The sequence below is a fragment of the Nicotiana tomentosiformis genome, chromosome 10, assembly GCF_000390325.3.
Source record: "Nicotiana tomentosiformis chromosome 10, ASM39032v3, whole genome shotgun sequence".
In the NCBI taxonomy this organism is placed as follows: Eukaryota; Viridiplantae; Streptophyta; class Magnoliopsida; order Solanales; family Solanaceae; genus Nicotiana; species Nicotiana tomentosiformis.
The window spans coordinates 17,289,645-17,305,586 of NC_090821.1; the positions used below are offsets into that span (position 1 = coordinate 17,289,645).

The 15,942-nt window shown below is 37.5% G+C and overlaps 1 protein-coding gene and 1 non-coding gene across 2 annotated transcripts; one reads left to right on the top strand and one right to left on the bottom strand.

Moving 5' to 3' along the window:
* Window positions 1-3,077: 3,077 nt before the first annotated feature.
* LOC117278093 (uncharacterized) lies at window positions 3,078-3,708 on the bottom strand. The gene is made up of 2 exons (XM_033657513.1): window positions 3,430-3,708; window positions 3,078-3,245 (listed from the first exon to the last, which is right to left on the bottom strand). Exons 1-2 carry the CDS (start codon window positions 3,706-3,708, stop codon window positions 3,078-3,080), a joined length of 447 nt encoding a protein of 148 aa, XP_033513404.1.
* Window positions 3,709-7,216: 3,508 nt separating this feature from the next.
* On the top strand, window positions 7,217-7,320 carry LOC117278095 (small nucleolar RNA R71). Its single transcript, XR_004508401.1, has one exon. It is a non-coding gene; the product is annotated as a small nucleolar RNA R71 (small nucleolar RNA).
* Window positions 7,321-15,942: the final 8,622 nt, after the last annotated feature.

The window sequence follows — 15,942 nt, forward strand, 5'->3', positions numbered from 1 at the left end:
CTCAATTGTAGTTGTTAATCTGTAATTTTGGTAATACCCTTCAGAAATTCTAATTGTAGTTGTTAATTTGTACCCCTCTTAATACTGTTTAGAAGTTTAACTGAAGCTGTTAATCTATATCTTAGTTAATATTCTTTAGAAGTTCTAATTGAAGCTACTAACATGTATCTCTATTAATACTATTTAGAAAGTTTCAATTTTGCTTGTTAATTTACAACTCTGTTAATACTTTTAGAGGTTTTAATTGAAGTAGTTAACTTACATCTCTATTAATATTCTTTAGAAGTTTAATTGAGACTGTTAACTCGTATGCATGCTAGAAGTTATGACTTAGGCTATTAAGGGAATGTGTCTATGCTCAGGGATTTTATAGGTTTGAACCATGCATTTACTCTATCCTAAGACATATGATTCAAGTGCTTGGGTTACTAATAGTAATCTGATAGTGCCTTTGTCTCTATGTGTGTTTGAAGCTGATTTCTTTTGAGCATGCCTAACATGTCATGTTATTCACAGTGAATCATGTACTTTCATTAGATTGTGGTTACAGTAGGGTGATTGGATGTCTTATTATCCTATAGTATTTTGTATTAACTATTATGGGAAATGTATATACTTTTGTTGTGTGGAATCACAATGGTATGAGGATTTACATTGAATGCCTCATTGGCACTTAAACCTGTAGGGAAGAATGAGTGTGAGTGGTTAGGGGTTATATAGTAGTAGAGTTTAGTTCTTGGTTGGGTTACTCTCCCTGACACAAGCACTGCCCTGGGCCTTGAGACCCTTGGGAACTTTGAAGTGTCAGGGATCCAAATAGTGCCTTGGCCCTGAATGGAACTCTACCCTTAGCCTATAGTCTATTGACATCTATTACTCTCTTTAGGTTTAGTGTTTAGTGACAACAAAAGGCTTTCAATGTGAATCACTTTGCTATTTATGACTCCACATTAATTTTCATATTATAAATTATTTATTGACTGTATAATCTGTCTTAGGCCCATATTAGTTTATTTCATGTGTAACCATGTATATTATATAGCATATCTAATGACCTTCTTCTTTTTTCTTGAACAAATATTACAATTGTGCTTGCTGAGTTCTCAAAGAACTCAGGCCCAAGTCCTGTACCTGCGCATTTGGGAGTCTGAAGTTTGTTGATGTCCGTTCTCGCTATTAGCTGGGCCTGCCTCTTTTCAGGCCCAAACCAGAGTCACCACTTCTTCTCTACTACTTTATTTACGCTTATTATTGTTTTACACATGTATATAGCACTTATCATATTTGATTGAATGCTTTAATTTATCTCTTTGAATCATGTAAACAATCTAAGCAAGCCCAAAAAGATATAAGATTAAAAGAAGTGTTAGACTTAGTCGTAGATAGCTATAATTTGTTAATCATATAATGTTTATACTAATAATTTGTACTAATAATTTTATGAAGTCTTTTGGAACCAAAACTGCTATAACGAAGGATGACGATCTTCTCTTTCAAAAAACCAGTAACGCTATCTGAAAATTGGCCTTCTAAAATCGAGCTTTTTTCCTACAAAATTAAAAAGGTGTCGCTGCCCAGTTAAAGGGATTCCAACGATTTCTTCAAAGTAAAATGAAGTTTGAAAACCAAGGTATATCTTCGACCCACTTTACAATACCCTTATTAGAGTTACACAAATAGCCATATTCATTTAAAGACATAGTACTTTATAACTTGGCCATATCTTACAAGTTTTATAAACACAAATACTATATATCATACTTCAAAACTCTTCAATCATATATATATATATATATATATATATATATATATATATATATATAACATTATCATCAAGGCTTTTATATACCTATATACCTATAGACAACTAATCCTTTAAACCTAGTTTAAGTCCTATGGAGCTACCTCAGGTAAATTTTATGGGGTGCTACCACCTTCCCCTTAGAAGAACAAGAACCCTTACCTAAAATCTCACCGGTTAGTAGACTAATAGAAAAAATGATCTTAGTAACTAAATAGGTACCCCTAGTATACCCTTAAATATTAGGTGACGACTCTCTTTTATCATCAACAGGGAAACCACTAGTTGAATCTTGTTTTGACTCGTGCAAAATAGGGTGTAACACTAGTCCCTATATATTTCTATTGTGATTTTCATGCAAGGTTGTTAACACTTCTGAGGACCTGGTCCATCAAAGTGACCTATCTAGATCATATTTAGTCTTATCCAGATTCTCCTGAAGCAGCCTACTTTTTTTACGTTCAGCATAAAGATCTTTTTTTTACCCTTCTCAATTAATTCTCTAGGTTTTATTGAATCTCACTAGCCTGACTTTTTTGTTTAGCAGGTGATCAAGAAGAATTTTATTCTCAATCTCTAAAACTGATTTTTCATTACCTAAAGGAAGAACCTAGTCCTTTATATCTTTAACATTTCTTTCTAGGTTTTCTTTACTTACCTCAAGGTCTTTGTTATAAAACTTAATAGAAGCATATTCTTGTATGATCTGCTAATTTTCAGCATAAAGACTATGATATGCATCAATCAAGATCTTAAATAGAGAAACCAGTTTCTTTTTAGAGTAAGTATGAACCTTTTCTTTAAGATCAAAAAAATGTACCGCAGCTTGATCATCTCCCACTTCTGATTCTGAATTTGCCATCAATGCAATGATGTTTTCATTATTTGAGTTGGAATCATCTATGGCCATCATGGATTGGTCCTCCTCATCGCTTTCATCATCAAATTCACCAATGGAGGTATTTCCCATGGTAGCTAGTGTTTTTCTCACAATATCACATGATGTCCTCTTCTACAATATTCAATCAAGGACCTGGTTCTTCTTCTGTTCTTTCACTTTATCAGGATTATTCTTTCTCCAATCTATCCCCCACGTTGTGCAATACCTAACAAAATGATTAAGATTGCCACACTTGTAGCACTCATCAGTGTTGCTCTTTTATAGAGCCTTAGATTTGGAGTTGCTACTCGTTTTTTGGAATCCACCTTTACTGGTCAACATTTGGAACCTACATGCCAATAATTCCATATCATCATCATCATCATCATAATCAGTTTAAATCATTTCAGTGGCTTTGAGAACCAGGTTCTTATCCTTACGAGGTTCATCCATCTCATGATCTTGATGTTTCTTTAGCTCATAGGTCTTTAATTTTCCAATGAGATAATCTATGCTCAGCGACTCAAGATCCCAAGCTTCAGAAATTTCATTAACTTTACTTAACTAGGAAGCCGATAGGACACTTAGAAATTTGCTCACAAGCTTATTGATAGGGATGATTTCTCCAAGAGAGTTCAACTCATTTGTGATTGTTGTAAACCTGGTATGCATCTCTTGGATAGATTCCCTTTTTCATCTTGAAAAGTTCATACTACATTGAGACCATGTCAATATTAGATTATTTGACCTGATCTGAACATGCATGAGCATTTTCCAAGGCATCCCAAATCTGCTTAGCATTTATACATGTAGAAATTCGATTATACTCATTAGGTCCAATGCCATATAATATTATCATTTTGTCCTCGGCATTTTTCTTAATAGCTTTGACATCTTCATCAATGTATTGTTGGCTGGCTCTAGGACTAGTTTCTTCTCCCTTCTTATTCCTTGCCAGTGGAACCTTAGGACCATATAGGAAAATATCCCAAAGCTCAAACTCTTTGCTCATCAAAAAGTCATGCATCCTTGCCTTCTACCATCCATAGCATTCTCCATTGAATATTCGTGGTTTCGTGATTGACTGTCCTTCTTGGATGCCTAGAGGTGCAAACATCTCAGATCCTTTCAAGATGTTAGCCTTTAATTAAAAAAAACTACTCTGATACCAATTTTTATTTTAGGATGCACTACATACGACATAGTTGGGGTGAATTTTGTCGTACCCATCTTTCCCAATTCAAAGAACATGGTTCTTTGGCGTACCTGATTCAGACACAAATAGCTAATGAAATGCGAAATTTAAAGACACGATGATTTTTTACGTAAAAAATCTCCTTGCTCAAGGGAGTAGAAACCACGACCTACCCTCGTAGGATTTACCTTCAAAACTAGAAACCACGACCTACCCTCGTAGGATTTACCTTCACAACTTCACTAACTTCAAAGAGCAATTTTAGGTTACAACTCAAAAACCAAGAGGACTAACTCTAGTTGTAATGTTTATTTGAGCATAAAGGTTACCATATTGAGCAAACGGCCTTTGATTTGTGTTTCAACTAAATTATTATATACGTATCGTAATTTTGGAACCATAGCAACAGTAATCATCAAATTTTGATATCGTATGAGGAATTTATGGTCATATTACTAACAATTGGGTTGTCATATTTTTTAGATTAATTACGACTTTACCACTGTATTTGTATTTAAAATTTTGCTCTATTTTTAAATATTGAAACCAGCATATCTCCTTCATTGTAAGGTCAAATGGAGTGATTCAAAAGCATAACTTGACTGAAATTTCAATAGGAATCCATTGGAGGCATCAAAAGTGAGTTTTAGTATCATTTGGCATAAGAAACAAGGTAGAACAACTGGACAGAAACATATAATATCGAGGGTTTGTTCATTTGGTCATATTTAGAGTTGGAGAGCTCGGATTTGGGCGATTGTGGAGGAAATTTTCACCACATGGATTGGGGTAAGTGTTCTACACTTGGTTTTGGTTATATTTCATGAATCTATCTTTATTTTTAGCATTTGATTAATGATTTCAAAGTGAATTTTGTCTAAAATTTCATAAAGTAAATTTTTTTGTTTAAATTTTTGAGTTTTGAACATCGATTTAGAGTCGGATTTGAGTGAAATTAGTATGGTTAGACTCGTAATTGAATGGGTATCGGATTTTGTGAGTTTTGTGAGATTTCGAGGTGCGACCTCGGGTTTGACCTTTTGGTTGACTTTGTGCTTTTGATTAAAGATTCCACCTTTATCGATTGGGTTTGTTTCCTTTGGCATTATTTTATGTTCTTGAGTTGCTTTTGGCTAGTTTTGAGCCGTTCGGAGGTCGGTATGCGCAGGATGGTATTTCTAGAGTATTATTTGGCTTGCTTGGTATTGGATTCAGCTTATTCAAGGTAAGTAATACTTCTTAACTTAGTGATGAGGGTATGAATCCCTGAATATACGTGTTATGTGTTAGTGTTGAGGTGACGCACATGCTAGGTGACGGGCGTATGGGCATGCACCAGGTGAATTATGACTCGATTGATTTTGTGGTACTGTGTAGTTACCTAATCTTGTTTCTATCCATGAAATTTCTATGTGGTAGAGTAATTGAGCTGTGATCCATGTTAGAAATCATGTTTAGGCTATATACTTATTCTGTTGAGACCCACTAAGGTCATTTCTACTGTTGAGTTATTTGCTTAAATTGCAATTACATACTCAGTCATATTCGTTTGCATATCATATCTCAGCCTCTGTTATCATTTATTGTTACATCATATATCATTATTTGGGATGATTGGCATGAGATTTGTGATCCCGATAGACTGGAGATATTGATGACTGAGTTGTGACCGAGGGCCTGATTATGAATGATATTTATGGTATCGGGATGCATGTCGCAGCAGGTTTTATTGATTCATGATGGGATCGGGTTGCACGCCGCAGTAGGCCATATTTTCTTATATTAGCGCTTGGGCAGGATCCACCCCTCTGGAGTCTGACATACCAGCAGTGAGCGCCTGTACCGAGTGCCGAGTGATTGAGTGTGCGACAATGCGATTGAGTACTCTGAAAGAGTGTGAGTATGAACCAATTTAAGCACGTGAAGATATGCAAGAATGAGTAGTGGATTGGTCTTTAAGAGAACCTCTCTCGATTATCCTCCTAACTAGGTTTAATCAACAATTCAACTACCCTCTTTCGATTACTAAGAAGAATTAATGAACTCAACCAACAATATAATGCAAGAATATTACAAGTTATGCCTCTCTCGATTACACGAACTAGTGAATATAGATGCAATGATTAAATCATCCAAAATGATTCAATACATAAAACTAGAGTTATAATTCATAAACAATCATCAATACACCAAATCCACAAACCTTAAAGAGAACTACTCCATAGATATGGAGAAATTCATCACAAATATGTTTAAAGTAAAGGAAAACATAAAACGATCCAAACTCGTGCCTTGAGTGAGGATTGAATGATGAACTCCTTGTGATTTTGCTTCTCCAACTCCTACTTAGCCTCCTTAGGTCTCTAATGTGTCAAAAGTCCCAAAAATAACATTTTTCTATGTATTTATACTAAGTAGGGTCGGGCCCAGATAAAACCACCTTCTCCTAGCCGGAATAGGATTTTCACTCTGTAAAACTTACACAGGGGCATTAGTGGGGAAATCCAGAGAGTTGAAATCTGTCAGGCAGCAGAAAAATGCACACGTGAGTACCTGGGTTGGAGTGGTATCCTTCAACACTTGCCCACTTCTCAAGGTCATAGCATTCACTGTTTCTTTGGGATTTCTCTCAGTATCAGCTGGCAGAGTACCTGGGACTCTCTCAGATAATATTGTTGCAATCTGTCACACTTGTCTCTCCAGGTTTCGAAAACCAGTGCCCAATTCTTTGATAGCTGCCCCGTGAGTGTCCAACCTCTCATCTGTATTGATAATGAAGGTCTTCATTAGATCCTCTAAACCAGGTTGAATAGGCCGTTGATATTGAAATTATTTCCTATGCTGATTTTGGTATGCTGGAGCTCCTTGTCCCTGAGGTCTAGAATTATTTTGTTTCCACGCATTTGCAGTACCTCCAGGTGAACTCCATGAAAACCCGAGGTACCTCTGACCCATTGTATTATAATTTCCCACAGCATTCACTACCTCAGTTGAGGCTTGACACTTATAAGTAGGGTGTCCTTTTCCACATATATCACAAGTTGCATGAGGCTCACTTTGTATTGTAGCTAAGGTCAACTTCCGTATTTCTTTAGCCATAGCATCAAGTTGTACCTGCACAGATGTGCTAGCATCAACCTGGTGAACACCAGTTGATCTTCTTCTTTCAGCACTCTCAGAAGGCCACTGATTTGCATCTTCAGGCAACTCATCAAGAATTGTGACTATCTCCTCTGGAGTCTTCTTAATCAAAGGGCCTCTAACTGCATTACTCAATGCTCTATGTGAGGCCGGTGTCAATCCATCCCAAAAGTCCTGGAGTTGCATCCAGAGTTCAATTCCGCTATGTTGACACTTTCTAACAATCTCCTTAAACCTCTCCCATACTTCAAAAATAGTTTCATTCTCTTTCTGGCAGAATTTATGGATTTCTCTTCTAAACTTGCCCGTTTTAGCTGATGAGAAATATTTATCAAGAAATTTTTTGGTCATCTCCTCCCAAGTTCTAATTGATCCTGTGGGCAAGCTCCAAAGCCACTGCTTTGCATCATCTTTGAGTGTGAAGGGGAATGCCCTTAAGTAAACTGCATCTTGTGACACACGATTGTATTGAAAGGTGTTCATAATCTCCTCGAAGTCCATTAGATGGTTATTTGGATCTTCGTTCATCTTCCCTCTGAAGACACAACAGCTTTGAAGGGTTTGGAGTAACCCTTGCTTCAACTCGAAATTATTAGCTACAATTGGAGGTGGCCTCACACTTGATAATCCTTAATTGTAGACCGGTCTATCATAATCGTCAAATGGTCTCCCAGGCAAGGGTTGATGTTGATTAAGTCTGAGACCCCTATCTTCTTCATAGATGTTCTGCACATCTCTAATAGCTGCTTCCTTGGCATCCCATACAGCTCGTTCTCTTTGTTGGGTTGCTTCTCTCGCAGCCAAATCTACATTATCGTCACTGTTTCCAGACATATCTTTGGTTGAGGATTGCCCAACCTTTTCTAACGTCTCAGTGAGATTTCTTTCCTTCTTCAGTTGTCACAGTTATTTTTCAATTTCTGGCTCGTATGGTAGCACTTCCTTCACAGAAGTTCGAGTCATGCACCAATCTATAACCTGCGCACAGTCAAAGAACACCAAACGTAAAAAGAAAAAACTAAAATAGAAAAAAATTCCTAAACTAGCATTACAAACTAATTCAAACACTATTATTTGTTAATCCCCGGCAACGGCGCCAAAATTTGACGAGCGCAAAACACCACTTTAATTATGCTCGCTAGTCAAAGATAGTATAGTATAATATCATATCCACGGGGATTAAACTTAAACAATGTTTTCATAGTTTCTAGTTTAATTGATATCGAAGATGATCAACGGTTGAGATTTATGTGATTAAAACTACAATTAACTAAATATCTAGAGCTATTGACTAATGACAATCGAAGCAAGGAATATGCAAAGAAAAATATCAATGGGAGAAGATAGGGTGTGCTAGGATAGGTACAAGATAATTATTTGGGATCTAACTCTAGATAATTAACTTCTAATGTTCAAGTGAGTCTCTCGAATTCACTCAATTATTAGTTCAAACGTTCAACAAAAACTCCTCTCTCGATTAAGTTTTAACCTCACAAGATGAACCAATTTAAGCACGTGAAGATATGCAAGACTGCGTAGTGGATTGGTCTTTAGGAGAACCTCTCTCGATTATCCTCCTAATTAGGTTTACTCAAAAATTCATCTAGCCTCTTTCTATTACTAAGAAGAATTAATGAACTCAACCAACAATATAATGCAAGAATATCACAAGTTATGCCTCTCTCGATTCCATGAACTAGTGAATATAGATGCAATGATTAAATCATCCAAAACGATTCAATACATAAAACTAGAGTTATAATCCACAAACAATTATCAATACACCAAATCCATAAAGCCCTAAAGAGAACTACTCCATAGATATGGAGCAATTCATTACAAATATGTTTAAAGTAAAGGAAAAACATAAAACGATCCAAACTCGTGTCTTGAGTGAGGATTGAATGATGAACGCCTTGTGCTTTTGCTTCTCCAATTCCTCCTTAGCCTCCTTAGGTCTATAATGTGTCAAAAGTCCCAAAAATAACGTTTTTCCATGTATTTATACTAAGTAGGGTCGGGCCCAGACGAAACCACCTTCTCCTAGCCGGAATAAGATTTTCACTCTGTAAAAATTGCACAGGCACGCCGCATGGGGAGACGCGCCATGCGGGGCCTTAGTGGGGAAATCCAGAGAGTTGAAATCTGTTAGGTAGCAAAAGAATGCACATGCATGGCGGTAGTGGGGATTTCTCAGAGTACAGATATTTTTGTGCGATTTGATATCCAGATGTGGTTTTCGACCCCCGAACGCGATCCCGGCTTAATCCCTTGGGCTTTTACTCATACTTCAAATATCTGAATAGCTTGAATTCATTCCATACATCTACATAGCTCGGAATCACTCCGACAAGGCATAAAACACGCGATAAGTACAAAACACTGGCGATTAAAGCTCAAACACAATAAAAGTGCAGTAAATTAGAGTGCAATAATTGACTAAAACATGAGATTATATTCTACCATCAAGTACATAGGGTCAGTTGTACTCATACTATACTTCTGCACATTGCGTGCAGATTTTGGAGCTGATATTGTTGTGTATGGCGGGAGTTGGCATTGGAGATGCACCTGCATTCTGGTTATATCTGCCTCTTGTTCTTGGTAACTTTAGATTTATAAATCTGTTTATGTACGTTTTGAACATATGATGTATTTATTTCATATCAATTTTGTAAACTCTAAGTCATAGAAGCTCATGATTTGTACTACCAGTCCTTGGAGAGTTGTATAAAATTCAGTTATTTCATTTTTGACTCTTATCATTATCATTATATTGTGGTTTATTACTAATTGGCTTACCTAGCGGGTTGAGTTAGGTGCCATCATGACTAGTTGGATTTTGGGTCGTGAAAAGTTGGTATCAGAGCTCTAGGTTCATAGGTTCTACGAGTCATGAGCAAGTGTCTAGTAGAGACTTGCGGATCGGTATGATGACGTCCATACCTATCTTCGAGAGGCTATAGGGCATCTAGGATAAACTTCCCATCTTTCTTTCCTCATCGTGCAACACTGATTCAGCTTGAAGCGTATCTCTTTGAATTCCTTCTAATCACTCGTATGCATATGTGAATGCTCGGTATCAGTTGTACATCGACGGCTTGTGGTTCCATGGATAAGGTGCTTAGTGTGTTTTCTGTATTTTGGTGATGGGCCAATCTGGAGGATTTGAGTCCAGGCTTAAACCGCAGCTTAGGCTTGGTAGTTTCATGACACTAGTATTCTTCCCCCTTCAATCAACTCGATTGCAGCTAAGCTTCAGGTTGCAACTCTATAACCAAGGAGACTAACTCTAGTACCCTTTCCCTACAATCAACCCAATTGCAGCTAAACTTTAGGTTACAACCGATAACCAAGGAGACTAACTCTAGTACCCTTACTCTTCAATCAACTTAAAAATCTAGAATTGATGACCTATGAATAATACTTCTCAAAAAGTATTAAATATTTGATTTTCTTAATTATAGTGATTTGATTAGCTTAATTATAGGGATATTATTCGATTAGCTTAATAATAGGGATCTTATTATATTTGATTGTAATTAGCATTATTGTCTTTGATTGTCTTTCCTAAATTAGAGATAGGACTGATTATACAAATATCCTAGCCCATAGGTTGTATAGATATTGAAATATACAAAGAAGCCTTTTTCTTCTTCTCAAATTCAACATGGTATCAGAGTCATTGTTGCCTTTTTTCATGTGAGTTAGCTCCATCTGCAATGCTAGGGTTAACTGTCTCATGAGCAACCAAAGGCATTCACTTCTTATAAAGATCACATTGTCATGATCCAAAATCCACTTAGGTGTGATGGCACCTAATCCAACCTGCTAGGTAAGCCAAACAACAGTCAACATAATTATGATGAAAATAATAAGAATCAATAAGTGTAATAACTAAATTTTCATACAATAACCTAAAAATTGGTAGTACAAGTCATGAGCCACTAAGACTTAGATTTACAAAGCTAGTATGAAAATAAATACAATATTTGTTTGGAACATATATAAAATATTACAAATCTAAAACTACCAAGAACAAGTGGTATATATATCTGGAAAGCAGGTACGTCTGCAGTGTCAGCTCCCAAAATCCACTCGCATCTCAGATCCAAGATCTGCACGCAAGGTGTAAAGTGTAGCATGAGTCTAACTTACCTCATGTACTCAGTAAGTATCATAACAAATCTCGGCTTAGGTAATAGAGGCAAGAATTATAAATGATACTCGCTAATCACCTGTACAGTTCATAATTCCAGCAAGTACAAAAGAATAATATGATCGAGTCATGAATCACGGATAAAATCACCTTGTTGCACACAGTAACTCAACGTACTCTACTCAGCAACAATCCAGCATATAAAGAGGATATGCAAATACATCAGGTAAACAACCAAGGAAATGCATGTAAAGATGAAATGCAGTAACCAAAACATCAATCTGTTATGACGTACAACTCGATCCAAATATAAATCACATTACGATTCTAAGGCCTACATAAGGAATACAGTAACCGAAAAAAACCACTTACCAGCTATCACGACCCAAACTCCCATCGGGACCGCGATGACGCCTAATACTACTTACTAGGTAAGCCAAAAAATTCTCAATAACAATGAATTTAATAAGACAGAAATTAATAATCTCAACAACGGGAATATCATGAAATATCTGAGAAATTAATGATGGCACTACTACAATCATCCTAAAGATCTGGTGTCAACGAGTACATGAGCACTATAAAATCTCAAAATACATGGCTAAATCCTCATAACAACTATTTGAATAATAGAACAGTAATAATAGAAATAAATGAAATAGATCTTTAAGGTCTGCGAACGACATAAGAGTTACCTCGTAGTCTCCACAAATTGGTACCAATGTAACTCTAGCAATCACAGAGCTCGGAAGTACCTGGATCTGCACATGAAGTGCAGAGAGTAGTATGAGTACAACTTACCCTATATACTCAATAAGTTACAAACCTAACCTTGGACTGAAAACAGACAAGCTCGGAAGAAAGGTCAGAGTCCAATATCAATAATCTGTGACAACTCAGGATATAATGAAGATAGTAAAGTAAATAACTCAAAGATACCATGTTCAACTCATTCAAAATCACGGGAATTTAGGTATGCTTTTCAAGTATAACATTCAAAGCCCAACACAAATAAGACATTTCATTTACCATCTAGCATGAGGAAAATACATCTTTATGCCTACATTTCAAATATAGATGTCAAGTCAATATCATCACAATGAAACCATCAAGTATAACTACACTCAGCATGCTCACGGTGCCTGGCACAAGTGCCCCTCACCATCACACACACACAATAGCACTCAGCACTGTACGGGTGCCTGACACAAATGCCCCTCACCAAAGCACATATATATCCATATTCCTGCGCTTAGTGTGAATACCAAACTCTGGAGGGGTAAATCCTTACCCAAGCGCTAATCAATATCATATAGCCCAATAGTGGGTCCTGGTGCACGTGTTGCCCCTACTCAGTACCACTTAGCCTAATATAGGCATGGCGTACATATCACCTCAAAATCAATACCAAATCGGCTCTATGGCCCAAGATCAATCATCAACCGCTCAAGTCTCAGTTAACCACATCTCACGGTACTCAGTTCAAACGTTTTACACAAATGAGGCATCAACAACATGTAAGATCAAAAGAAGAATGCATTGAGACACAGATATCATACACGGATATAGCATCATGACTAAGAGTATGACTACAATCAAGGCAAACAGCACAAAATAGCAAGAATGGCCCTATCATGTCTCAAACAAGTAAGCACATAATCTAACCATGATTTCTAACATGAATCATAACTCAAATAACCATACAAGTAGAGAAAACACGAATATAATGAGGCATGATAATAGAACAAGTCCCATAATAGTCTAAAGTCCACTTGGATTATGAATACCCCGGTGCACGCACACATGCTCGTCACCTAGCACGTGCGTCACCCCAAAACATCTCAAATAACATAGTTCTTAGGGATAAATATCCTCAAATCCAAGTTTAGATATGTTACTTACCTCAAAATGTGGGAATCAATACTCTAAAAAGCCATTTCGATGCGAATCAGCCTCCGAGCGACTCGAATCTAGTCAAAGTAACTTCATCTCATCAATAAAAGCCACCGAAAATAATTCCAAATGATAAAGCTAATATCTTGAATAAATTATGCAAAGTCAACCCAAAAAGTCAACCTCGGGCTTGCATCCCCGAACCCGACAAAACTCATAAATTTCAAACACTCATTCCGATACGAGTCTAAATATATGTATTTCGCCCAAATCCAACCTCAAATCGGCCCTCAATTCATCAATTTTTATTCTCCAAAACCATAGTTAAAAATCCCAAATTTCACCTTAAGTTCACATAAACTAGGTGTAATAATCCATGGGTAATCAATATCTATCATCAAAATTAAATAAACTTCACTTACCTCTTCAATTGTAGCAAAAAGTATCACAAACATCGCCTCCAACCGAGCTCCACAACCTCAACAATGAGGAAATAACCAAACCCTTCGAAATATAAAGTCTGCCAGTGATCCCGCATTTGTAGTCACTTAGCCACATCTACGGTGCCGCTTCTTCGGTCAAATCATCGGATGTGCAATTTCCCTCCATCTACCGACTTACCACATTTGCGGTCAACCTGCGCATCTGTGCATCCACATTTGTGGTTCTGCACTGCAGATGCGCTTCCACTTCTGCGCCATACTAACTGCATATGCGGTCCTGCCTTCTCAAACAAAATCTGCACATGCGCTCACCTGGCCGCTTCTGTAGCTCCGCATCTATGGTACTTTTTCCACAGATGCAAAAACATTAGACTCAGCAAAACCAGCACTGCCAACAACTCCACAAATGATCTGAAATCCATCCAAAACAAACCCGAGGCCCCCAAGACCCCATTCAATCACTCCAACAAATACCAAAACATAACACGAACATACACGAGGCCTCAAATCAAATAAAATAACATCAAAACTATGAATGGCACCTCGATTCAAGCCTAATGAACTAATGAACTTTTAACTTTTAAACCTCATGTCGAACCATACCAAATCAACTCGGAATGACCTCAAATTTTGTAAACAATTCCCAAATGACACAACAGACCTATTCCAATTCCCGGTACTAACATACGAACATGATATCAATAAAGTCAACTCCTGGTCAAACCTATGAACCCTCTAAACCTTCAACTTTCCAACTTTCGCCAAAAAGCACCAAATCGACCTTTGAACCTCCAAATCCAAATCTGAACATACACATAAGTCCGAAATCACCATATGAATCTATTGGAACTATCAAAACACCATTCCAGAGTCGTCTACAAGTGTTACGACTCGGCCGGTCGCTTTGAGAGTACTAGCCTCGAACCCCTATTTATTACTCCCTCTATTTCATTTTCTAGTTATGTAACTTGCAGGGAGGTTTGGTTTTTGGTTTCGGAGTGAAATGGAACACATAGTCCCTAAAATAGAAGTTTAAGTCGTAGGAATTTACCGTAGTTCGAATTGTGTGAAGACGACCTCAGAATGGAGTTTTGATGATTCCAATAGCTCCGTAGGGTGATTTTGGTCTTAGGAGTGTGTTTAGAGGTTGATTGGGAGGTCCGCAGGTCATTTTGACGTTAATTGGCGAAAGTTGGAAAATTGGAAGATTTTGGAAGGTTTAACCGGGAGTGGACTTTTTGATATCGGGGTCGGGTTCTAATTCCAGAAGTTGGAGTAGGTCTGTAATGTCAATTGTGATGTGTGTGCAAAATTTGAGGTCAATCGGACTTGATTTGATAGGTTTCGGCATCGGATGTAGAAGTTAGAAGTTCTAAAGTTCATTAGGCTTTAATCGATGTGCAATTCATGTTTTTAGAATTGGTTGATGTGATTTAAAGGCTCGACTAAGTTCGTATGATGTTTTAGGACTTGTTGGTATATTCAGACGGGGTCCCGGGGGCCCCGGGTGTGATTCGCATTGAAACCGGAACAAATTGAGACTTGTGTCATTGCTAATGTTGGGCTAGTTCTGGTGTGTCGCACCTGCGCATTTTGGAGTGCAGGTGCAGATCCGCTTCTGCAAAGGTGTAGTCGCTTCTACGATGTTGGGCCTGGGTTGGAGTTTTGCTACTGTGGATTTAAGAACGCAGGTGCGTGACCGCATCTGCGGAGGGCCTATCGCAGGTGCGAGTTTAAGGCTCCAGAGGAAGTTCGCTTTTGCGGTCCATGTGGCGCTTCTGCGGCATCACAGATGTGATGGGAAGTCACAGGTGCGGAGGTTGGGCTGCTAAGCGATGGCCGAAGATGCGAGATTTTACTCGCAAAAGCAAGATCGCAAGTATGAGTAATTTGTCCGCAAATGCGGAAAGTGCTGGGCAGAGAGGTTATATTCGAGGGTTTGCCATGTTCTTCATATTTTGAGATATAGAGCTTGGATTGAGGCAAAAGTTTGAGAGATTTTCAGAGGAAACATTTGGGTAAGGATTCTTGACTCATTTTTGATTAATTTCCACTAATCTATCATTAATTTCTTCATTTAATTAAGGATTTGGGTTGAGAAATTTGGGGAAAAGGTGGAAAAATCCTTAGGCCGAATTTTGAGGTTTTGATCGAGATTTTTGTATCGGGTTTTAGTAATTTTGGTGTGGTTGAACTCAATATCGAATGGGAGTTCGTATTTTGTGACTTTTACCCGATTCCGGGATGTGGGACCGGGTCGACTTTTTGGGGCAATTTTCTAATTCCTTGTTAAAGTCATAATTTCATTATTCAGATTAGTTCCGTATAGTTATATTTATAGTATGTAACTGCTTTTGGCTAGATTTGGGCAGTTCGGATTCGGAAAAAATGAGGAAAAGGCATTCTTATTGATTGATTGAGCAATATTTG